The 26,010-nt window shown below is 42.1% G+C and overlaps 2 protein-coding genes across 4 annotated transcripts in view; one reads left to right on the top strand and one right to left on the bottom strand.

Annotated features, from left to right (window-relative positions):
* mettl13 (methyltransferase 13, eEF1A lysine and N-terminal methyltransferase) overlaps window positions 1–19,262 on the bottom strand; it is a 30,341-nt gene extending 11,079 nt beyond the window's left edge. Inside the window, exons 1-6 of one of the 3 annotated variants that reach the window (XM_087990880.1) lie at window positions 18,903–19,262; window positions 14,463–14,676; window positions 12,267–13,017; window positions 10,391–10,590; window positions 7,923–8,118; window positions 2,800–2,979 (exon numbers count right to left, since the gene is read on the bottom strand). In XM_087990880.1, coding sequence (XP_087847006.1) covers window positions 2,800–2,979; window positions 7,923–8,118; window positions 10,391–10,590; window positions 12,267–13,017; window positions 14,463–14,615 — 1,480 coding nt within the window. In that variant the 5' untranslated portion in view covers window positions 14,616–14,676; window positions 18,903–19,262. The remainder of the gene's footprint in view (window positions 1–2,799; window positions 2,980–7,922; window positions 8,119–10,390; window positions 10,591–12,266; window positions 13,018–14,462; window positions 14,677–18,902) is intronic. The other 2 variants (XM_043699878.2, XM_043699879.2) reach the window with 2 other exon arrangements.
* Window positions 19,263–19,460: 198 nt separating this feature from the next.
* itpa (inosine triphosphatase (nucleoside triphosphate pyrophosphatase)) overlaps window positions 19,461–26,010 on the top strand; it is a 34,579-nt gene continuing 28,029 nt past the window's right edge. The window contains exons 1-4 of the mRNA XM_043699881.2: window positions 19,461–19,568; window positions 21,224–21,281; window positions 21,369–21,433; window positions 23,700–23,773. Coding sequence (XP_043555816.2) covers window positions 19,506–19,568; window positions 21,224–21,281; window positions 21,369–21,433; window positions 23,700–23,773 — 260 coding nt within the window. The 5' untranslated portion in view covers window positions 19,461–19,505. The remainder of the gene's footprint in view (window positions 19,569–21,223; window positions 21,282–21,368; window positions 21,434–23,699; window positions 23,774–26,010) is intronic.

Raw genomic sequence — 26,010 nt, 5'->3', positions numbered from 1 at the left:
GAGAGAGGGGGATGGGGCCTACAAAAGAAATTTTGGGAAATTGAAAGCTTTGTTACAAAGTGATCAGACAAAGTGCACAAAATGGCAGAGAAATGGAACATGGCATATGTGTGATATGAAAATGCAACACAGAATGGACCGGCCAAGACATGTGTGGATGTAAACACCATCTTATTATGGAATAGGTGCATGCAGTATAGATAAGGTGAATTTTATAGAGAATTAAGATTGAAGGTAAACAGCAGAATGCACATCAGGTCGTTCTGCTATTACACAACAGTTGTGTTCCTCTGTAACCTCGTGCTATAGAAAACCACACAGTAGAAGATCACTAGTAGAAAATCACTGAAACCGTCCAGCAGAAAGTTTGCATTATTCAAACAACATCCACAATTCATCAATCGTGTTACAGCCAATTCGTGTGGATGAAATGTGCATTACCACCTGTATAACAAATCTCAAGAATGTGAACATTGTTCAAGTCATAGCAATTTTCTTGACTGATGTCCAATGCTGCTGAACTCCAAATGCAAGCACCTTTATCACTGGGGCATTGTAGCTGCACTACATACAGAATATATTATAATATCCCACCATGGTCAGAGTCAGAGATGTAGACCACAGAAACAGACCCTCAGTCCAACTCACCCATGCTGACCAGATAGCCTAAATTAATCAAGTCCTATTTGCCAGGCAGTGGTTCGCACTGCTGCCTCACAGCACCAGGGTTCCAGGTTCGATTCCAGCCTTGGGCAACTCTTTGTGGAGTTTGCACATTCTCCCCATATCTGCATGGGTTTCCTCCCACAGTCCAAAGACGTGCAGATCAGGTGAATTGGCCATGCTAAATTGCCCATAGATTAGGTGCATTAGTTAGAGGGAAATGGGTATGGGTGGGTTGCTCTTCGGAGAGTTGGTATGGATTTGTTGGACCGAAGGGCCTGTTTCCACTCCATAGGGAATCTAATCTGATCTAAAAAATTGGACCTAAACCCTTCCTATTCATATACTCATCCAGATGCCTTTTAAATGTGGTATTTGTACCAGCCTCCAGCACTTAAGAACATAGAACAATACAACGCAGAACAGGCCCTTTGGCCCTCAATGTCGTGCCGACCTGTGAACTAACCTAAGCCCAGCACCCTACACTATCCCATCATCATCTATATGTTTATTCAAGGACTGTTTAAATGCCTCTAGCACTTCACCTCACTTCTCTGTGACTACGGTCACTGAGAAGATTAATAGTAGCAATATTGCAAGAACAATATCACTTACAAGTTCCCCTTCAAGTTACGTATCATCTCAACCACTGACATGGTCAGAATTTGATAATTCCCTACTTAGCATTATCACAAGAATAATTATTTGGAGATGTCAGGTGCTGGACTGAGGTGTACAAAGTTAAAAATCACACACCACCAGGTTTATTTGGCCTGTTGGACTATAACCTGGTGTTGTGTGATTTTGAACGTTGTACACAAGAATAATGTTATTGAGACTATAAATGTTCAAGGTAGTTTAGTACCACTTCCACATCACAGAACAATGAGGGATAGGTATTAATGGGCCTTAGCAACATCACCCACTTTCTGAGAACCTATTCCTTCCAATTAATATTATTTCAAATGTCTATGCAATGAAGGCATCCAGTCATTCTAGGCTATTAGACCTGGGTTCTGGGTCAATTATCCAGTCACACAGTTAACATGCCACTTAACTCGAAGAGAAGAGCAGGAGTTTATTTTGGATAATGGTGAAGGGAGATTCCATCCTATTTACAATCCACATCACTACAACAATTCAATATCAAATAGCATTCAGCAATGTCACTTGAGTTTTGTCTTCTCTTCTTTTGACATCATAGCAAAATACTCATGCATTCTCTTCACTTCTCTGTTTGAAGTACACTGTAAGTAAACGTATTTCGGAACATTACCTCACTATGTGCATAACAGATAATTTTCCAAGAAAAAAGGCCATTTTGCGAATTAACAACCTTGCAATGCAATCAACAGAACGTAGAAACATGATACAATTCCTCAGCAAAATGGAAAATCTTCATGTCAATTTCTTTAATTAATATTTGTCTTCCCACTTACCTTCCTTGGGGGAAAAGTATTCTCAAGGAATCAGCTTTCAGATTTAAAATCTAGCTGTAAACGGGGAGGATAAAATGTCAATCACTTACTCACACGGCCTCTTAAACAAACTTCTTCTTGCATTTTGAAAAATCAATTTTCAGGGGAATTTGAATTGTTAAGATAAAAGTGTACAAGCAAACACTTCACATATTTATCTGAAAAACATTACTGCTGCCAAGTAAGATTACAGGTGGCTATCAGCCCTGTGCTCATTGACCTGCAGTGGTTTAATTTTAAAATTCTCATTTTTGTGTTTGAAATCTCCCATGACCTGATTTATTCCTATCCCTAAACTCCCACAGCCCTACAACCATCAATTTGCATGTCTTTATCTCTGGTCTCTTGGCCTGCCCTGGACCTCAGGTGTCACCTGCATCCCAACACCCTTCTCCCAACCATTAGCAGCAACTCCTTCAACAGATAGTCCAAGGCACTGGAATTCCCTTCCTTAAACTCTGCATCTGTCTGAACCCTCTTTTAAGACCAGCCGTGCAAACCAAGTTGTCGACAAAGCACTTAATCATCTGAATTCATGCCTCCTCTTTGTCTCAGGTTCTATATTTGTCTATATGAAGCGCATTTCTTGCATTTGTATAACACTATTTAAATGTAAGTTGTTGTATATTCTACTATACCCTTTACGTTTGTTCCTCACCTGCAAGTAAACCACTTTTTTTACTGAGAAGAACCAAGCCAGCGATCATGGCTCGATGATGATTGCAGCACAGATAGCTTTTGTCAACAGCCTGGCCAGCTTTGGGATTTGAAGACTTCTCAGCATCTGAACACGGCTGTCCCCTCCTCCTGTCTTTCTTTTTCTTTTTCTGCGATGAAGCTATTGTAGGATAAAAAGAAACAAAAGAAAAGTTTTGGAAAATTGAACTGTACACAAACTTCGGCTTGTATGTCAATATTTACCGTTGTATAGTGAAAGTTTGCATGCTCTGTCTGTCCGATACATTGACACTTCAACATGTTGGGCTGCACAGAGAAATGACACCAGAGGATACCCACTCCCATCTCAACTACATGACCACCCATCGGGGCAAGATTCCCCTTTTTAAATTAGAGAAAAATTCACAAACTGGGAGGAGGGAAGAGTTCAGAAACATTTCTGAAACTCTCTCCACTCCACGAACCAGCAGAACAAAAAGAATCCACTAAGAATGGTGAGGCCTAATAGTTACACAGAACACCATTAAGCTGTGGTACAATCACGGTAATTTCACCAATAAAGGTGCAAAAGTATTATTTTGGGGGGGGTTAGGTAGGGGGAAAGAGGTTATTTTAGTGTGCATATATTAAGCAGGCATTAATGAGTCCTCTGTATGCTTTTTCCCATATTACATGGGCATCACCACAATGCTGGTTGATCACCTATATCAATACCAATTTCTGGATTTGGCAGGCAGCCTTTCCTGACACTGTCCCTCCTCATTTCTCCACACTAAGGACTGATTCTGTACACTGGCACTAGCAATTAGGTTCTTCTGTAGCCAACAAGTCCTGGAGCAGGTCACAAACTTTCTGGCTCAAAGGCAGGAGACTTCCCACTTAGTCAACCAGCGCTTGTGAAGCAGATATTGCTGTGCATTTTTCCTCCCTGCAAATCAACGTATTGAATAGGTTTTGATGAAAATTTACATAAACTTCATGTATTTCACTGCATCAGCATTGAAAGTACACACAGATAGTAAAATAAAACAAAGAACTTTGAATGTTGGCCTTGTGAAACACACAAAAACACAGAAATTGCCAGAGAAACTCAGCATGTCTGGCAGCATCTGTGGAGAGAAAGCAGAGTTAATGCTGTGTCTAATTCTGATGAAAGGTCATTGAACTTGAAACATGAACTCTGTTTTCTGCTGCAGAAACTCAGCAGGTCTTTCAGTATCTGTGGAGAGGAAACAGTTTTTTGCAATCTTTTGCTTTCTGCAGTCTTTCCTCACTTAAATATTATATGAAATAAATATTATTTCACTTCCTGAAAGTGTATAAACATCACATTTTCCCACATTATATTCCAACTTCTCAGTTTTTGCCCAGTCTCTTAAATTGCTCACATCCCTACGAAGACTCCTTGTGTCATCATCACTACCTGCCTTTTTCATTCACAAACTTAGCAATAGTACAATACATTCACTTCTATCATCCAAGTCATCAATATAGATTTTAAATAATTAGGGCACCCCAAGCAACGATCCCTGTATCACTCCATCCTAAAATGCTCCCGTTATTCCAACTCTCAGTCTTCTATTAGTTAGCAAATTCTCTATTCATGATTATACACTACCCCAAACATCATGTGCTCTCAGCTTATTAAATGTGGTACCTGATCAAATGCCCTCTAAAAATCCAAATACATTATATCTACCCAGTTCCCTTTTATCTCCCCTGCTCATTACTTACAGTCATAGAGATGTACAGCATGGAATCAGGCCCTTTAGTCCAACTTGTCCATGCTGACCAGATATCCCAATCTAATCTAGTCCCAGTTGCCAGCACTTAGCCCATATCCCTCTAAAGCCTTCCTATTCATATATCCAACCAGATGCCTTTTAAATAATGCAACTGTATCAGCCTCCACCATTTCCTCTGGCAGCTTATTCCATACACACACCAGCCTCTGCATGAGACATTGCCCATTAGGTCCCTTTTATATTTTGCCCCTCTCACCCTAAACCTCTAGTCCTGGACTCCCCCACCCCAGGGAAAAGACCCTGCCTGTTTATCCTATCCATAGCCTTCATGATTTTATAAACTCTCGGAGGTCACCCCTCAGCCTTTGACACTCCAGGGAAAACAGCCCCAGCCTATTCAGCCTCTCACTATAGCTCAAATCCTCCAACGGTGTATACTTTTTCTGAAGCCTTTCAAGTTTCACAACATCCTTATGATAGGAAGGAGATCAGAATTGCACACAATATTCCATAAGTGGCCTAACCAATGCCCTGTACAGCTGCAACATGACCTCACAACTCCTGTACTCAATGCTCTGTCCAGTAAAGAAAAGCATACCAAATACCTTCTTCACTATCTTATCTACCTGCGACTCCACTTTCAAGGAGCTTTGAACCTGCACTCCAAGGTCTCTTTGTTCAGCAACACTCTGTAGGACTTCAACATTATGTGTAGAAGTCCTGCTAAGATTTGCTTTCCCAAAATGCAGCACCTCGCATTTATCTAAATTAAACTCCATCTGCCACTTCTCAGCCCATTGGCCCATCTGATCAAGATCCGTTGTAATCTGAGGTAACCTTCTTCACTGTCTATTACACCTCCAATTTTGGTGTCATCTGCAAACTAACTAACTGTACCTCTTAAGCTCACATCCAAATCATTTACGCAAATGAAAAAAAGTAGTCGACCTAGCACCAATCCTGTGGTACTCCACTGGTCACAGGCCTCGTCTGAAAAACAACCCTCCACCACCACCCTCTGTCTTCTACCTTCGAGCCAGTTCTGTATCCAAATGGCTAGTTCTCCCTGTATTCCATGAGATCTAACCTTGCTAATCAGTCTCCCATGAGGAACCTTGTCGAATGCCTTACTGAAGTCCATAAAGATCACGTCTACCACTCTACCCTCATCATTTCTCTTTGTTACTTTTTCAAAATACTCAGTCAAGTTCATGAGACATGATTTTCCACGCACAAAGCCATGTTGATTATCCCGAATCAGTCCTTGCCTTTCCAAATACATGTAAACCCTGTCCCTCAGGATTCCCTCCAACAACTTGCCCATCACCAATGTCAGGTTCACTGGTCTATAGTTCCCTGGCTTGTCCTTACCACCCTTCTTAAATAGTGGCACCCCGCTAGCCAACCTCCAGTCTTTTGGCACCTCACCTGTGACTATCGATGATCCAAATATCTCAGCAAGCAGCCCAGCAATCACTTCCCTAGCTTCCCACAGAGTTCCAGGGTACACCTGATCAGGTCCTGTGGATTTATCCATCTTTATGCACTTCAAGACATCCATCACTTCCACCTCCGTAATATGGACATCTTTCAAGATGTCACCATCTATTTCCCCACATTCTATATCTTCCATGTCCTTCTGCGCAGTAAACACTGCTGCAAAATACTCATTTCGTATCTCCCCCATCTCTTGCGGCTCCACACAAAGGCTGCCTTGCTGATCTTTGAGGGGTCCTATTCGCTCCCTAGTTAGTCTTTTGTCCTTAATGTATTTGTTAAAACCCTTTGTATTCTCCTTAACCCTATTTTCCAAAGTTATGTGCCCTTTTTGCCCTCCTGATTTCCCTCTTAAGTATACTCCTACTGCCTTTATACTCTAAGGATTCACTCGATCTATGAGCTGTAACAGGTTTATCAGATATGAGTTCCCCTGTGTGAAGTTAGGTTCATGCTGCTCGATAAATTGTATGTTTCTAAATGCTCTGATATGAAGAATTGGTACTGGGTCCGCTGTTTGTCATTTATATAAATGGTTTGGAGAAGAATATGGGAGGTATGGGTAATATGTTTGCGGGTTACATCAAAATTAGTGGTACAGTCAACAGTGAAGGTGGTTATCTAAGATTAAACTTGATCATTGGGCCAATGGACTGAGGAGCAGAAGATGGAGTTTAATTTAGATAAATGCGAAGTATTGCAGTTTGATAAAATGAACAAGGGAAGGAATTATATAGTTAATGGTAGGGCCCTGGGTAATGTTGTCAAACAAAGACACCTAGGGATTCTGGTGCATAGTTCTTTGAAAGTTGTGGCACAGATAGACAGGGTGGTTAAGAAGGTGTTTAACAGGTTTGCCTTCATTGCTCAGAGCACTGAGTATAGGAGGTGGGACATCAAGTTGAGGTTGTACAAGATGTTGGTGAGGACATTTTTGAGTGCTTTTTACAGTTCTGGTTACCCAGTTATAGGAAGGATATTATCAAGCTGAAGAGGGTTCAGAAGAGATTTACCAGGAAGTTGCTGGGATGGAGAGTTTGAGTTCTGAGGAGAGGCTGGCTAGACTCGGACCTTTTTCACTGGAGCATTGGAGGTTGAAGGGTGACCTTAAAGAAGAGGTTTATAAAATCGTGAGGGGTATAGAAAAGGTGAATAGCAATGGTCTTTTCCCTAGGGTGAGAGAGTTCTGTACTATATAACTCAATGACTTCCTGTATAATAGACTATAACATTTTTCCACTATCAGACATTAAGCTAACTGGATCATACTTACATGTTGTAGTCTCCTTTTTGAAAAAGGGTGTTTCACTTGCAGTTTTGCAATCTTCTGGGATTTTTCAAAGATTGTTGCCAGTGCATTCCCAATATCTGCTGATATATCCTTTAATATCATAGGATGAAATCCATCTGATCTAATAGACTTAGTGAATTTTAGCTCCTTTAGTTTCACTAATTCTTTTTCTCTCATGCTAGTTACCGTTTCTATTATCTCCTGATTTATTCTCTGTCCTACAAAGCAGCTATTATTAGGGGGCTTACAGACTATGCCCACTGGTGTTTTCTTCCCCTTGTTATTTCTTAGCTCCACCCATTTGGATTGTACGTCATCTGATCAAAGATCACTTCTTGGTAACGTGTTAATTTCCATCTTCTTCTAATAAAGTTAACCCACCATCTTTTCCTTCCTGCCTATCCTTTTGAAAAGTCATATACCTGAATATTTATTTCCTAGCTTTAATCCTCTTGTGACCATGTCTCCATTATTGCTAGGAGATCATACACATTAACATCTATTGGTGCCATGAATTCATTTAACTTGTTCCATATAGTATGTGTGTTCAAGTAAACTTTCAAGCAATACCTGACTTTGAGATACTGTGCAATAGTTTAGCCTCTGATTGCACCACATTGACATTACTGAGGAAGATGAGATGCCGGAAGTAGTTGCCATCTTCTCCCTTGATGTCTTCAATGACATATTCCCCACTCATATCACTTGTACCACGATACTGGACAGTGCGAACCCCAATATCACCCCCAACCGAAAGAAATGGAACCTGTAAAAAACAGTCACTGTTGTTGAAGGGAAATGGTAACTGTTCAAGCTGCTCATTCTCAAAAGGAGAAATGCAAACCTACTGTCACATTCAAGGAATATTCACAATGTCAGATCATTATGGACCCGGCCAGACCCCCTCAAAAATATTTTAAGAAGGTAGCTTACACTCTAACTTTTTCTTATTTTAAAGGCGGATGTGAGGTGGATGTTCCAGGTGTGATCCAGCTGGTCAACTCACTCGGCTATGAGCAAAACAGAACTTATTTAAACATTACCAGTGAAACATAAACAAAAGAAAACAGCACTTAGAATAACTTTACTATTGGAAAACTTAACCAATCCAATATAATGACTTAAGAATCTAGGAACACCCCATAAATACAACCCTGACAAAAAGGTAAATTGAAACACAGATTCTTACAGGCAGGAAGGAACAATTTCCAAAGAGATTTCAGAGAGAAAGACATCCAGGAATCATCTGCCGAAGCTTGCAGTCCCCCAGCATCTTGTGACCATCACAGCTAAACCAAACTAGAAAAAAGCCTGAACTGGGAGAACTGGCCACTCCCCTGCCATTGTTAAAGACACTTCAGTACCTCTGCTTTTATGACCTCTCATTAAAAAAAACCCAGGGACAAAATAACCTTTTTGAAGTGCCAGCATCATCACACAAACAGAAATGGTAAAGTGAAAGAAAGTGCGATACATCAGTCTGTTAAATAGCAATAAGTTTTTTTCAATCCATAAAAGGACAATTTGAGACAAGATGTTTGAAAATCTCTCAAACAAATCTTCTAAACAAAAGCACAATTACTATGCACAATAAGTCCCTAATACTTCTAACAATGACAACTTATATTTTTAGAGTGACCATAACATAATGAAACATCCAAAGTGTTTGAGGACCATTTTGCTGGGTGACTACAGTTATTATGATCAAAAGCTTGGTCAGAGGTATGTTTTAAGAAGGGAAGCAAGTGGTCAACCATGATTCTGTTAACAGCAAACCTATCATTTGAGTTGCAACGTTGTGGGTTCGAGTCCACTGCAGGACTTCAGTACAAAAATCAAGACTGCCACTCCAGTGCAAGACTGAGCACTGCACAGACATCTTTCAGATGTGGCAATAAAGCAAGGCCCCTTATGTTTCCTTGGATAGATGTTAAAGATTCCATGACACTATATCAAGGAAATATCCGTTGGTGTCCAACTCAAGGTTTACCATATGTACTCTTGTAAAAGTCTGTTGTGTAAATATTGACCATAATTTCTCAAATATTAAACTATATTGCAATTATCACTCACCAATACTTCCAATGTATGGGTCACTGAAGCAAAAGACAATGGTACAACACATTTGTTGCCAGGGTTGGTGGGTTTGAGCTATATGGGGAGGCTGAATAGGCTGGGGCTAGTTTCCCTGGAGCTTCCAAGGCTGAGGGGTGACCTTATACAGCTTTATAAAATCATGAGGAGTATAGATAGGGTAAATAGACAAGGTCTTTTCCGTGGGGTGGGGGAATCCAGAACTAAGGGCATAGGTTTTGGATGAGAGAGGAAAGATATAAAAGGGACCTAAGGGGCAACACTTTCATGCAAAGGGTGATGTGTGTATGGAATGAGCTGCAGAGGAAGTGGTAGAGGCTAGTATAATTACAACATTTATAAGGTATCTGGATGGATATATGAATAGGAAAGGTTTAGAGGGATAGGCCAAGTGCTGGCCAATGAGTCTTGATTAGGTTAGGATATCTGGTCGGCATGGATGAGTTGGAGCGAAGGGTCTGTTCAGTACTGTACTCTGGCAGACTATGGAAGCAGCTTCAAGACAAGAAACACAGAGGCTCAAGGCCACTGCCAACTAAGGATAAGTACTACATATCGGAGGAGCCAGTGACACCTTCACCCTGGGAACGGTGTCAGGGACTATGAAAGAAAAGTGAAAGATTGTAGGGGTATTGCAACTTGTAAAATTCTTACTGCCCCCAAGCTGCACAAGGGGAATAAGCAGATAACGTTTGACCTTCAAAGGCAGACATTTCATATACTATAATGAGTATTTGCATAACATTATGAATCAAACTAAGACAAACCGGTAAAGATGAACACACAAGTCATTGACCATATTTGAAATGATACATATTTGTTCAACCTGCTCCTTCTCACCTGCAGCTAGAGGCCAATGGCAGGATTTCACAATTAACAGGATCCATTTTTTGAAGATCAGTCATGGTTGCAGCCCACACACACATGCACAAAAGAGCATTTACCTGTTGATTTGGAGGAAGTCCAGAAGGAGCTAAATCCATCACCTTCCCTGACAGCTCTGACTGAATGGCTTCCATACTCTCGTAGATTTGGTCACGGTGCAACACCACAACCAGCAAACGCCTGAATTCCGCACTTTTGCCCAGCTGCCTCCGGCCCTCGTCAGTTCCGAACATCCATTCGGTCTCCCTGCCCTGTGGAACTACCATCAAACTGCATCAAGTCACTGTGAAAGGTGCTTGGTACTACTTTACCCTTGCCTGTATTGACCTCTCTCTTTCTAGCGCATCCCTCCTCTAGCCAAGTGCAAGACCCAACCAGGCCACAAGTGAACAACTGCATGAAGATGTTCTTCAAGAAAGTACAGTCAATATTTGCCCAGATCACCTACCCTTTCTGACTACGTCATTAACTTACAAAATTGACCATTGAAATTTGGGATCGCGTTTGCTAGTCCCACTAGCGCATTTGGGCTTCCACTATTTCTTATATTCTTAAATGTTCCCTTTCTGTGTTGAGGGCTTAAATGGATTTGCAGGGAACATCAATTTGGTCATTTAAAAAAAAGAGCTCTTGAACTCTTGAAAGACTACCCCTAACCTTCTGAGTGAGATTAATTCTCATTTGCAGTGCAAATACGGCAGTTTCTTGTGACTCCTAAGCAGCCAAAGGCAAGATTTCATTCTTGCTAATTGGAGTGACATAAATCCACCAGTAATTTGTGACAAATTGCAGCACACAGTGTTTTTCTCCCTCGCCAGAAATTGCTTTACTTCTTCTTTTAAATACACACATAGCAATGAGTGCCATGAATCTCCTGTTGCTTTCCCAGCAAATTCGGAGCCTGAATTTTAAAGTCAGCAGCAAGAGCAAGAAAAATGTTCACGAACATCCACATTGTGGGATTTCTACCTTCCCCAGTCGCTGTTTAAATCTGGCATCGGGTCAAGGGGATGCCCTGACACATTTCAATGTGATGCCAACAAGCAGGTAAGCAGCAAATTGGGTCAACTTTTAGATTCAGACACAGCAAACCAGGAAGATGATAATACTGTGGCTTGGGGTGGCATGGGGGCTCAGTGGTTAGCACTGCTGCCTCATAGCACCGGGGGCCGGGGTTCGATTCCAACCTTGGGTGACTATCTTTGTGGAGTCTGCACATTCTCCCCGTGTCTGTGTGGATTTCCTCCCATAGTCCAAAGATGTGCAGGTTAGGTGGATTGGCCATGCTAAATTGCCCATAGTATCCAGGGATGTGAAGGCTAGGTGGATTAGCCATGGGGAACGCAGGATTACAGTGATAGGTCAGGGAGGTGGGTCTGGGTGAAGCTCTTCAGAGGGTCAGCATGGACTCGATGTACCGAATGGCTTGCTTCCACGCTGTAGGAATTCTATGAACATTAGAGAATAAATTACTAGACCCACTATATTTAACTTAAATCTTCAGATAGCTAAATGTAATGAGTGGCATGCCATAAGGGCCGGTGCTAGGTCCTCAACTTCTTAGGCTCGGTCGGTTGGACAGCTTGAATGGTTCGAAACAATTACACCACCGAGGGCTTCAATCCCCGTTCTGGCTAAGGTGGATTGAGCACCACAGCAAAATAGGTCAACCCTGACTGTAGGCAGAGAACAGAATGAGTGAAACCGCCACCTTATTTTGTGAATGTGCGTGCTCTCAAAGCCGTCATCAGTTTCAGTGAAGCAACATTTGGTGGACATTGGCAGTTTTGCCATCATTACCACGACGGAGTCCAGAAGGTACTTCATCATCAAACAACTTATTAGCACAACCCTCACGATTTTACGCCCAGATAACGTTATAGATAGAGATACCCTGTCACATGGTTTTTCCAGCACAACCATGATCACACTCACCTATGAAAATTGCAAAGTGGTTGGTGCGAGGAGATTTCACGGAGGGCAGATCGACAACATGAAAGGTGTAGCGAGGTTTCCCAGATACGCTGTCACAAAGAGTGAGGGCTACGCTCTCTCTGCTGCTGGAGTGCTTGGCCAAGTGGTTTCGGAGTAGTGCATACTGCTGCCTTCCCTTCATCGCTTCCAACAGTCCATCCACACTGTCCATTCGCAGCGGCTTGTCCAGCTCCTCTGCACACATCTCCAGGATCTGGTGGCCAGCTCCAGAAATCTCCTTGAACTTGGTGAAGATGAAGATGAACACGGGCACTGTGAACTGTCTGCTTGCCGTGCCCTGTTCCTCCACGGTGTGTATTCTCACCAGCCAGCCCCGCTGCGCGAAGTGGCCAACAGCTTTCTTTGCGATGTGCTCCTGGGCCAGTGAGATGCACACAAAGCGCCCACCGACCTGCAAGACACGCCCAATCTCTGCAAACATCCTGTCAACATTGCGCAGAGTCTCTTTGCTCTCATCCGTCATGAGGGCGTCCAAGGTCCCCTTGTCCAGTACAACTTGAAACTGCGAGTCACCAAACTCCATCTGCAACATGTCCATCTTCACAAAGACCATCGCCGGTCGGCGGGTGGCATTGCGTTCCTTCATCTGGGCTATGACCACTTCACTTATGTCAATGTTTGTGATCCCCTGGTAACCTACATCATACATCTGCTCACTTAGTTCAGAGTTACCGCAGCCAACAACTAACACCTAAAAGATCAAAAGGTAGAGAGAGGAGAAATACGATTACTTGCTTGAAATAAAATATCTTGTTAATTTTATGATTACTTGTGTAGAAGAAACGTCAGCAGTAGGGAATGGAATACAACATTGTCCACCATCAAATTTGACAACGTTTCAGTCTCAAACAACATATCCACCTGAAACAAGGCCCTCTCAGCTAAGCACCTTCTACATCACAGGAATAAATTCTTCCACTCCCATTCTCTCTCATTATCCAGATCCACCTCCCTACCCCCACCAGCCACACACAGTTCAGTTTAGGATACCTGGTCAGCACAGACAGGTTGGACTGGTCTGTTTCTGTGCTGCATGACTCTAAAACCTCAAAGCCACCTCTCCAGTCGAAAACCTGCAGCATATTCAAATAAAATCAGAATAATCTAAGTGCTGGAAATCTGAAAAAGACAAAGTCATGGAGGAACTCAACAGATCTGGAGCGAGAAACAAAGTTAACGTAGAGTCCAGCATCACGTCTTTCAAACCATTTTGTTCTGAGGCAAAGGTTTCGGACCTTCTCATAGAATTGACCTTTGGGTCACCACAGTGCGAGTGGTTTTAAAAACAAAGCACTCACTACATTCCCCCATACATTTCACCTTTAAAGAGAAATAGCAGACGAACAAAAGCAAGCATTTGCCAGAGCAGCTGTTATGACCCGAAAACATTCCAAAGCATTTTACAGCAAGGGACCTCCCTCCTGAAGAAGTGCAGTCCCTTTTGCAATGCAGAATGCAAGAGCCAGTTTGCACACGGCAATAGCCCACAAACTGCAATGAGATAGCTGATCAGGTCATCTGTCTTCATGATGTTGGTTAAGGGATAAATATTAGCCAGGACATCCTTTAAAACACTGTGGTATCTCATGTCCATCCAAGACAAAGTCTTTGTCTTACCCAAAAGATGATATCTGATTAACTACTGCTCTAGACTTCACAATCATGATCTGAAGCGGAACTTAACCTATAACTTTTATATGTTTCAGGTTAGTTGATCATTTTTTGTTGGACTGACAGAAAATGCCAAGGGAAAAAAATAACCATTCACAATGGCAGCATCCAACAGATGCTTTAATGGTATAACTTGAAACAGAATTGAAGACATAGACAATCGGTGCTCCATTATTGTACAGAGCAGTCACTCGAAAACTAACACATTTCTTTTTCAGATTAAAAAAAAACAGGGTCCTTACTCAAGACTGAAGTAGAAATTGACTGGCTTGTTTCTAACAGTGCAAAGTAAAGGCTTGCAGTTCGTTCAACAATTAGGAATTATTTTAACAACACGGTTAAAACAATTCAAAATTTATTTCATTATGGCAGTTAACTTACTCCTAAAAAAAACTGTTACAAAGACCATTCTGCTTTAAGAAATGAAGAACTTTGTCCAAGCCCATTTTAAAAAGTTTCAATTACCTTATCTTTAGGCTTGATATACTTGTGCAGAACAGCACAATGATCCACATAGGTCCCATACCACTCAAAGGCATTGGCACCCCGTTTCTTAAAGAAGGTCTCCCAGTATTCAGCAGAACTGAACTCTTTTGAGCTCTTCGGCAGCAAGTTCATTTTCAAATCTTGGTAAAGATGGAAAATGGCTTGTTAACTGTTATGTTACTGTATTCAGAACCTGAAAAGGGCACAGTCATTCACATCTCAGCAAAGCAATAATATAAGGCAAAACAAACTAAATGTTCAAAGCTGCCAATATAGTGTTTATAAATGAAAGTGCACTGACGTTTTCAGTAAATTCAGAGCTATTTAAAAACATAGCATAGAGACTGCAGATAAACATAAGTTTTTTTCTGAGATGGGCGTCTGGAGAAGTGAGATTTTGGTTATCCTGAGTGGGTTTGAAAATTAACTTCCTCATTGCACCAAGATCATCTAACATAACAAGATTTTGGTGCTTAATTTACTGGATCTCAGCTTCCAAACAAACATACCAGAAAGACTTTTCAACTTAAATGACAAACTCAGACCATCCTCACCTTAAAAAGTCACACAGAAGGGGCAATACCAACACAGTTCTATAAGCTTTTGCAGTATTTCAAAAGGCAAAAGAACAGGTTCCCACTTACAACTGCAAATTATTGAGAGTTGATTCCCCAAGGTATGGGAAGTGCTTAATATTTATATCACCTCACGGGTGAGGTGCTGGAAGATTGGAGGTTGGCTAACGCAGTTAACTATTTAAGAAAGGTGGTAAGGACAAGCCAGGGAACAATAGACCGGTGAGCCTGATATTACTGGTGTGCAAGTTGTTGGAGGGAATCCTGAGGGTCAGGATTTACATGTATTTTGAAAGGTAAGGACTGATCAGGGATAGTCAACATGGCTTTGTGCATGGTAAAGACCGTTCCCTCCGTGACTGCTTCATCAAGTCCACCTCCCTCCAACAACCCACTCTCCCCTTCCAGCACCTTCCCTGCCACCGCAAGAATTGAAAAACCTGCACACACCTCCCCCTTCACCTCAGTCCAAGGCCCCAAAGGAGCTTTCCGCATCCATCAAAGTTTCACCTGCACTTCCACATGTCATTTACTGTATCCGTTGCTCCCAATGCGGTCTCCTCGAAATTGGGGAGACAGGATGCCTACCCGCAGAGCGCTTCAGAGAACATCTCTGGGACACCAACCAACCATACCGCCCTGTGGCCGAACACTTCAACTTCCCCTCCCATTCTGACGAGAACTTGCAGGTCCTGGGCCTGCTCCATCGCCATTCCCTTACCACCCGACGCCTGGAGGAAGAACGCCTCATCTTCCGCCTTGGGACCCTCCAACCCCATGGCATCAATCTTGATTTCACTAATTTCCTCATTTCTCTTCTCCCCACCTTATCCCAGTTCCAACCTTCCAGCTCAGCACCGCCCTCATGACCTGTCCAACCTGCCCATTATTCTTTCCACCTATCCACTCCACCCTCCCCTCCAACCTATCACCATTACCCCACCTCCATCCACCTATCACATTCTCAGCTACCTTTCCCCCAACCCCACCCTCCCATTTATCCCTTCCAACCTCATTCCTAATGAAGGGCCTTTGCCCGAAATGTCGATTTTCCTGCTCCCGAGATGCTGTCTGACCTGCTGTGCTTTTCCAGCACCACACTCTCGATTCTGATCTCCAGCATCTGCAATCCTCACCTTCGCACAGGAAACCGTGTCTGACTAACTTGATAGAGATTTTTTAAAGAACGTGACAAAGAGAATTGATGAAGTCAGAGCAGTGGACATTGTCAATATTGACTTCATAAGGCATTCGACAAAGTTCCTCATGGTAGACTGGTTAGCAAGGTTAGATCACATGGAATACAAGGAGAACTAGCACTTGGATACCAAATTGGCTTGAAGGTAGGAGAAAGAGGGTGTTGTTGGAAGGTTGCTTTTTGGACTGGAGACCTGTGGCCAGTGGTGTGCTGCAAGGATTGGTGCTGGGTCCACTGCTTTTTGTCATTTCCATATATGATTTGGCTATGAACATAGGAGGTATAGTTAGTATGTTTGCAGATTACCCCAAAATTGAAGATGCAGTGAACAGTGAATAAGTTAACTCAGAGTACAATGGAATCTTGATCAGAAGGGCCAATGGGCTGAAATAATTTAATTTAGATAAATGCGAGGTGCTACATTTTGACAAGGCAAATCAGGGCAGGACTTATACATTTAAAGGTAAGGTTCTGGTGTGTGTTGGTGAACAAAGCGACCTTGGAGCACAGGTTCCGAGTTCGTTGAAAGTGAGTCACAGGTAGATAAGATAGTGAATAAGGTGTTTGATACACTTGCCATTGGTTGGTGAGTACATTGAGTTTTGGATGTTGGGACTTCATGTTGCACTGAACGGGACATTTGTCAGGCCAATTTTGGAATACAAGTGATTCTGGTGTCCTTGCTATAGCAAAGATGTGAAATTCGGAAAGGTTTCAGGAAAGATTTACAAGGATATTGCCAGGGTTTGAGGGCTGGAGCTCTCAAGAGAGGCTAAATAGGCTTGCTTTTTTCCCTGGAGTATAGGAGGCTGAGGGGTGATCTTATAGAAGTTTATAAAGTCGTGAAGGGCATGGATAGGGTGAAATAGCCAAGGTTTTTATCCCCAGAGTAGGGGAATCCAATACTAGAGAGCATAATTTTAAGGTGAGAGGGGAATGATTTAAAAAGGGACCTAAGAGGCAATTTTTTCATCCAGACAGTGTATGGAATGAACTGCCAGAGGAAATGATGGTGGCTGGTACAATTACAACATTTAAAAGGCTTTGGGATGGGTATATGAATAGGAAGGGTTCAGAGGGATATGAGCCAAACGGAACTAGATTAATTTAGGATATCAGGTCGGCATTGGCAAGTTGGACGGAAGGATCTGTTTCCATGCTGTACGTCTCTCTAACTATGTAAAAGGTAAAAACAATGACTGCAGATGCTGGAAACCAGATTTTGGATTAGTGGTGCTGGAAGAGCACAGCTGCTCCTCGGATGCTGCCTGAACTGCTGTGCTTTTCCAGCACCACTAATCCAAAGTCTCTATAACTATGGCTCTATAAAGTTGCTCTGCTATAACACGTATTTTGTTAACGCAAAATCACTGCAACAAATTGGGAATATATTTTAAAAGTTCCTGCTTTGGAAACTGTGTGTTGCCTGTAACACGATTACATCACCAACACATTAAGTGCTGTTACTAACGCGCAATTTGTTTATAACACAAGATTGCATAAGAATACAACCATTACGTTATAGGAATATCTGTAACATATTCCACATATGGATTATTTGACATTTAAGTTTTTATTTTGGCAATATCTGGGCAGATGCTGAGTTTTAGATATGCAAATTGAAGAGATTGAGAGGGCTTTCAAATCTGTTGCAGAGTCGAAAGACTGTAGTCTTCTGAATAGGACGATCAATGGTTGCAGTATGTCTATGGTTGTTAGTTTAGTTCTGTCTCAGAGGCAACTGAGAGTTTTCCATTGGGGCAATATTTAACACTCACACCCAGAGGGCAATTGATCTTACTGAGATGTACAGCCACTTTCAGGTAGATCTTAAACCATCTGGGACTATCCGAACAGCCTTGCTGATACTGGTCCAATTTTGAAAGCATCTGTTTCAGATCTCCCATTCACAGTTTCGGTAATATCATCACGAAGCAGTTGCAGGAGTGAGATGAGGTTTCTTGGACACCAGTGCTGAGAAGATCCAAGACTTGACCAGCTCAGTCCTCTACAAACTACAGTACAGTGTTTGACAGCAAAGACCTCAAGTCAAAAGTCATAGTACACCAGGCAGCTGTATATAGTGCCATGTTCTTGCACTGTATTGAGATTTGTATATCAGCAACAACCTCCAGATTCAATGGCCAGGCAGTCCAATAAACATTGGAATTCTTCTTGAAGCCAGATCTCCAAGCACTCAGACCAAACACCTGCAAAATCAACTATGACGGACTGGGCTTGTTGTCCAGGCATTTTCCCTAGTTCAACAAGTGTACTTATACAGGGGTAAGACAAAGCTCAAACGGAGTTAATTTTAACCTAATACTTAATTTTCTTTTAAATTCAAGCCACCATATTAGAATGGTAGCTATGCTGATTGGGAAGTGTTAAGATTAAACAAATGTCAATTTCTCCATGTCACCAATTTTAATTTTCCAAGGCTAATTTCACAAGCAATAGTACTGCCACCACATCCATACCTCAAGTTTCAGTCATATTGACTGACAAATTTGAGGCAAAACATGTCCTATATTCAGATGTTTCCCTTTTAAAAATAAACAAACCTTGACGAGCTTTAATATCTAAGGTCATTGGATTCTTTTTTGCACGTAAATCCCATTTGCTATGAAATATTACTTAGCCTACCTTGCTCATCGGTCACCTTCCTCGCACAAAGTGTACAACAGCTCTGCGTGTAAATTAAGTCCTAAAGACCAATAACAAGTCCACTGTTCTTACAATTTGCACAATGTGACACTCATTTCCTTACAACGAATATAGCACGAACTGGACACGTTAGCTCCTTCTCCAAAGATATCGGTCGGCCTACGGTGAAGTCTTTTCGGTTGCTTCCCTGGTGTTATCGCTGAACTTTATTTTTGTTTTCTTTGTGTATGTCAACGCGCGGGAAGGCAAATGCCTTTTTTTTAAAATGGATTAGACAAGAAAAGAAATAAAAAGAGCAGCCAAGAAATATAAAACCTAAAAACTGCTGGAGCAAATCCACTCTCCTGTTAGCGCACCATGTGTTATTACAATTCATCCCATCAGTTTCCGGGTGAACGAGCTGATTTGACCACCCGCTACTCTCCGCCTGCAACCATTGGCTGGTTCATGTCTCCCCGTTCCATTCGGAGCACGTGGGGAGGAGTGTTGCAAAGTCTGAGCCAATCAGAGGCATCTCCCGTCCTCGTCCCCGGAAACGTTAGCCCCTCGCTGTCTCTCTGTCTGTCTGTGCTGGAAGTGCTCATGGCTGTAAATACAGGTCGTAGTGTGGTGTTTGTTACCGGTAACGCGAGGAAGCTGGAGGAGGTAGGCCACGGTATAGGATAAGGAAGCGATATTGCCTCTTCTGTTTCTATTCCCTCTCTCTGATGGATTTGTTTTTGTCGCGGTACCATACTCCCTTCCAGGCTGTCAACTTGTAGCAAGCCTGAACCTTTTCACAGGCTGCAATCTCAGTATTTTGTACCAGAATAGGCTGCATTCTGAGCCCTTCCTTTCCTGTTACTTAGCAATATATAGCTGAGTACACAGAGTGAGGTTTACTTAACATTCTGACTGTAATTAGATTAGATTCCCAACAGTGTGGAAACAGGCCCTTCGGCCCAACCAGTCCATACCGACCTTCCGAAGAGTAACCCACCCAGACCCATTTCCCTCTGACTAATGCACCTAACACTATGGGCAATTTAGCATAGTCAATTCACCTGACCTGCACATCTTTGGACTGTGGGAGAAAACTGGAGCATCCCCACACAGACATGTAATCACTTTTAACTCACTCCACACAGACAGTCGCCTGAGGCTGGAATCGAACCTGGGACTCTGGTGCTGTGAGGTAGCAGTGCTAACCACTGAGTCACGGTGCTGCCCAATGTAATTAGGATGTAGTTTTCACGGTTTTTCATGTAATCACTTTAACTCACTCCACCATTTATCTCCCACTTCATTTCTCTTTCCATAGTAGATTTAACTCTGATTTTTGATCCACTGCTCATGCAGTTTCTTCGAGAAATCTTATTAAAAACGAACTGACATTCAAAAAGTTCTGAAGCACAAAAAGCTGGAAAAAAAGGACTGTGAATGCTGGAAATCAGAACCAAAAAAAAAAGCAGAAATTGGTGGGAAAACTCAGGAGGTCTGTCAGTATCTGTTTGTTCTGAAGAAGGGTCACTGGACCCGAAACGTTAACTCTGATTTCTCTCCACAGATGCTGCCAGACCTGCTGAGTTTCTCCATCAATTTCTGTTTTAAGTTCAGAAACGCCTTTTACCTTTGGCTATGTTGCACTCAGAACTTTTTTTGGCGACTGTGCTTTAAGCTGAAGCGGGCACTGGAAAAGGTTTGATTGACTGGGTATGCACCGTGATGCCCTGCTGCAGCAAATTCTAGACTGTTTATGCAGTTCTTACTCATATTTAGTAAGATATGGCAGGTGTCTCTAATCGTCTTTCCTAATGAGGTCAGGGAAAGGGAGCGAAAGTGAAATTCTACTGGGTTGATCTGGTGCCTTGCTTTCCTGTATACTGTATACCCAGCTTCATGACCTCACCTGTTTAATGGCTAAGAACAGTAACATTGCAGGCAAACCATGAAGCGTGCTTCTATACTGAAATTGCACACCAATGTTTGGGAATTCCAAAAGTTTGACCCTGTGACAATGAAGGAACAGTGATCTATGACCTAGCCAAAATCATGTGAGATGTAGAGGAGGAGCTTGGAGGTAACCCTGTGCTATTACTGTTCTCCTAAATGGTAGTTGCCAAAGGTCTGTGAGGTGTTGTTGAAATCTTGGCATGTGGCTGCAGTACATTTACTGCATAACTGATAGACACACAATATCAGGTACAATGGCCATATAAGTTGATCTCTTATTGTCTTGTCAAGCAAATTAATTAAAACTTTTTTTTAAACCCTTTTGGCGGAAACAGGGATTAAATCTTGCTTTTGTCTTTGCAAAACAGGTTGTTCAAATTCTGGGTGACAAGTTTCCTTTCACACTTGTTTCCAAAAAGATTGACTGTAAGTAGTTGACATTCTAATTTGCTGTCATCTTAAGACTGATGAACTAGAAAATGAGATTCAAGTTAATTATTATTTCCTCTCCAGTGCCAGAGTATCAGGGTGATCCCGATGAAATCTCTATCAAGAAATGTCAGGAAGCAGCCAGGCAAGTAAGTGTCAGTTACCAAACGTATTATCTGGCCTAGATATGTTAGTAAATGGTCATGTAATTGTCCAAATAAACTGTACTATAGCCTCTGCTCTATCAGTTTGTTACTTGAATATTACTAAATTGATGTTTTAAATACAAAATATGTCATTTATGTAGCAGCTAACACAACCTCACCATATCCCAACATGTTTTCCATCCAATTAGTACTTTTAGTTTATACACCTAACTTGCCAATGATTATATGTAGTGAACGGCATATGCAAATTCAGTAGTCTTTAGGACATTCAATAGCTTTCGTGATCTGTGTCGTGCCATCTGTTAGTCAGATGGGGAAGGTGCTCTGAGATCCACTTAGTGGAAGTGTTATGAAATTGATAGCGTGTACTTTGAGAGTGAATGTTGTTCTGCACTGACTACTTATGAGCACCTGCCGTATGACTAGCTAGCAGTCTGAGTGTACTGGAAAATTGTAAATATGTAACATTTGGCTGTGAAATGGATACCCGAGTTGGTTGCTGTTTTGACAATGATTCGAATTTAACCAATCAGTTTAAATTATGCCTCAGGATACTAAAACCCAATTGAGTTTGAATTTATTGTTTTGCCAACCTTGAGCCAATGACACGATCCAATGTTAGGGGTATAAAAAAGGCAGGCATTTTGAAAGTCAGACAGAGTAACTGCCATCAGGAAAGACCCAAGACATTGAAACACACTCTATCAAAGGTGTCTTTCATATGAAATATATTCGTAGTGAAAGAACAAAGATGACCCAGGGAGATCTTCAGCTGAAAGAAAAACACCAAAGATGATAGCCTCTGTGTGGTTTTGAAATTAAGTTGATGTAATTTTAATAAGTGTTATATTGGAGTAATATATTGTTATAGAGTTGTAGGCAGATAATAAATAATTAAGAGAAAGGGGAGGCTTTGAGTTGTGAATAGTTGTTGTTTAATGTTCACTTTTAGAGTTAAAGAATAAGTTGATATTATTTTCTTTAAATAGTGGAATTCGGGAGTTCTCAGTCACTCATATTTTAACACATTACGGGGCGAGGGTGAGCTTTTCCGGGTGTTTGGTTTAATTAGCAGAAGGGTTCACCGCCGTATCGTAACAGAAGTAACCAGTGACTCTGCACCCATGTGAACGTTTACTGGAGATTCACATTTGTTTGCTATTAGTCGAAACCTTCAAAGTGTTTTTATTCAAATTGGATGTCTTCCTTCAGATACCTAGCCAGGAAATTTGTTTATTGGAACAAACTGGCTGATTTTCTGAGAGAACCTAATTCTTTTTAACTGAAAAATGTGTTGCTGGAAAAGCGCAGCAGGTCAGGCAGCATCCAAGGAGCAGGAGAATCGACATTTCGGGCATAAGCCCTTCTTCAGGGCTTTTCCAGCAACACATTTTTCAGCACTGATCTCCAGCATCTGCAGTCCTCACTTTCTCCTAATTCTTTTTAACTCCGTTATATACCATGGTGGGAAGAAATAAGCCAAAGGCTATAACACTGGCAGAAACGATCACAATCGCGATCCATATTGTGCTTGTGAGCTCATTGCAATTCCTCATGTCGCTTTGCAATTGACTAGTGATCCATTTGTGTGTAATTTGGGAATTCTTGTGAAATTGCATTTGCTTTCGATACATTTCACACCAATGACTATTAATTAAATGTTGTCCCTAAAATGTTTTTGCCTTCTTTATCGATGTCAGTTACTGATTCTAGGATGCTGTATCAGGGGCAAGAGCAGCCTTCTGGTGCCTCACTCTAGAAAGTGAAAGTTTGTGGGCTATTCAACCGTGGGCTGCATCACAGTCAATTCCCAAATCGTCCACATGCAATGTTTTTCCAACAGGAGTAGCTTATACCAAGTTGAGAACTTGGCTGAAATCACTTAACAAATGGATGTTCTGATCATGCCAACTTGAGCATTAGCGCCCATAATGGACTTTGCTCATGAGTACTTGATTGGCTACAGAAGTGGAAAAAAAAGTCATGATGATTTTGGTAGTGGGCAGTTGCTCAGTTGTGCAAAATAACACTGCTGGGAACGAGAACAGAACCTGAACGTTGGGTTTGTTCACGGCCTATGAGCACTGTCCATGAAACATTATTTCTTGATATTTAACATGCAAGATGTGGGGCAAACTGCTATTGATCTCCAAATTGAACAGTCAACATTCTGCTGTGGATTGTAACAGTAAATTTGACAACAATAAATTTGGAATGTAGTGACATTGAGCAACTTTATTTCTTTTAGATCCAGGGTCCGGTTATAGTAGAAGATACCTGTTTATGTTTCAATGCCCTTGGTGGCCTTCCAGGTCCATATATGTAAGTAGAATAATACTGTATTAGCAGTCACTGCTTTTCGCGTATTTTCTTTCTGGAACAACATTTATCACTTTTTGCATTTGTTGTGTTATATTTATTAATAAGTCAAAATCACAGAGATCCCAGATTTGATTCCTGATTGCTGCTAAGACAATTAGTCTGAACTGGAGATTAAAACCAAGAGTGTGGTGCTGGAAAAGCACAGCCAGTCAGGCAGCATCCGAGGAGCAGGGAAATCAACGAAGGGCTTTTGCCCGAAACTTTGATTTCCCTACTCCACAGATGCTGTCTGACCAGCTGTGCTTTTCCAGCACCACACTCTCTTGGTTCTAATCTCCAGCATCTGCAGTACTCACTTTCGCCTGAACTGGAGAAATGACAGAGTAGTTGTTACAGTTAGTTTTAATACTTCCTTGGCTAAGTCGCCCATTGTTCCAGTTCAGTATGTGTTGGTTTTTCCGGGGAGGCATGTAACCCAGAAAAAGTGGTTCTTGGTGAGCACAGCATTGACCTTGATATGACAACCTCCATAACTGATCAGTTTAGCAATAGTTGCATGTGAAGATGGAGCTGATGCAACTCTATTCTGGAATCAGTCATTGCTTTTCGGGAGGAAAGGTCCCTGTACTAAGTTACATCATTAACCTCAATCTAGACAGTTTTGAATAGCATCTTTCATGATCTCTGGTTCCCTGAAGTACGATACAAACAAGGAAAGTATTTTAAAAGTGTAGAGATTGTTGTGACATTAGGTAACACAGTGTCCAATTTTCGCACTGCAGAATGCAACCTACTACAGCAGCAATATGGTGATGACCACCTATTTCTTCAGCAATGTAGGTTGAAGGCTGAATGCCGTCCAAGACACCAAAGAACTTAGTTACTCTTTGATTGCTGTCATGAAGTCTTTTGAGTTAACCTGAGGTAACACACAGGGCCCTGATTTCCTATCCTGTTTATAAGGCAACCCCTCCGACAGAGCAGCCCTCCATCTATGGCTGTTGAGATTTTATGCTCAGGTCTCTGAAGTGGGATTTGAAATGGCAAATGTGTGACTTTGGAGGATTTTTTTTTTTCTTTAAGCACATGCTGAGCCTTTCAAGCCTCTGTTCTAGTCCACATGTGTGACAGTGCCATGTGGTCTGAATTGGAAAGAGTGGGAAGCCTTGTACACAGGTGAATCACACAGACAGTGACTGAACCTCAGACTTGTGCCTGGAAACTGAGATTTGCTTGCACCAGAGAGGGCTAAGCCCACCCTTATTCATTTGGTGGCAGCAAGCTGGAGACCGACTTGCCAGAAACATTTTACTATCTGCAGTTTTTGTTTGTTCTCCTGGGCTTTCAATGAGTGTACAATAATAAATTTACAAGAATATTGCTTGGGCTAGAAGGTTTGAGTTAGCAGGGGAGGCTGGTACTTTTTTCCCTAGAGTGTCAGAGGCTTAGGAGTCACCTGTTTGTGAGAAGATTTGTAGCTCGGGTGCTCGTTGCTGTGGTTCTGTTCGCCGAGCTGGAAGTTTTTGTTGCAAACGTTTCGTCCCCTGTCTAGGTGGCATCCTCAGTGCTTGGGAGCCTCCTGTGAAGCGCTTCTGTGGTGTTTCCTCCGGCATTTATAGTGGCCTGTCCCTGCCGCTTCCGGTTGTCAGTTTCAGCTGTCCGCTGTAGTGGCCGGTATATTGGGTCCAGGTCGATGTGTTTGTTGATGGAGTTTGTGGATGTGCCATGCTTCTAGGAATTCCCTGGCTGTTCTTTGTTTCGCTTGCCCTATAATGGTAGTGTTGTCCCAGTCAAATTCATGTTGCTTGTCGTCTGCGTGTGTGGCTACTAGGTATAGCTGGTCGTGTCGTTTCGTGGCTAGTTGATGTTCGTGGATGCGGACGAACATACACGAACATCAACTAGCCACGAAACAACACGACCAGCTATCCCTAGTAGCCACACACGCAGACGACAAGCAACATGAATTTGACTGGGACAACACTACCATTATAGGGCAAGCGAAACAAAGAACAGCCAGGGAATTCCTAGAAGCATGGCATTCATTCACAAACTCCATCAACAAACACATCGACCTGGACCCAATATACCGGCCACTACAGCGGACAGCTGAAACTGACAACCGGAAGCGGCAGGGACAGGCCACTATAAATGCCGGAGGAAACACCACAGAAGCGCTTCACAGGAGGCTCCCAAGCACTGAGGATGTCACCTAGACAGGGGACGAAACATTTGCA

The sequence above is a fragment of the Chiloscyllium plagiosum genome, unplaced genomic scaffold (assembly GCF_037043375.1).
Source record: "Chiloscyllium plagiosum isolate Xiang-an unplaced genomic scaffold, Cpla_swu_hap1 HiC_scaffold_9, whole genome shotgun sequence".
Taxonomy (NCBI): domain Eukaryota; kingdom Metazoa; phylum Chordata; class Chondrichthyes; order Orectolobiformes; family Hemiscylliidae; genus Chiloscyllium; species Chiloscyllium plagiosum.
The sequence above is the reverse complement of the archived record's forward strand: the minus strand, read 5'-3'. Positions and strand labels throughout refer to the sequence as shown.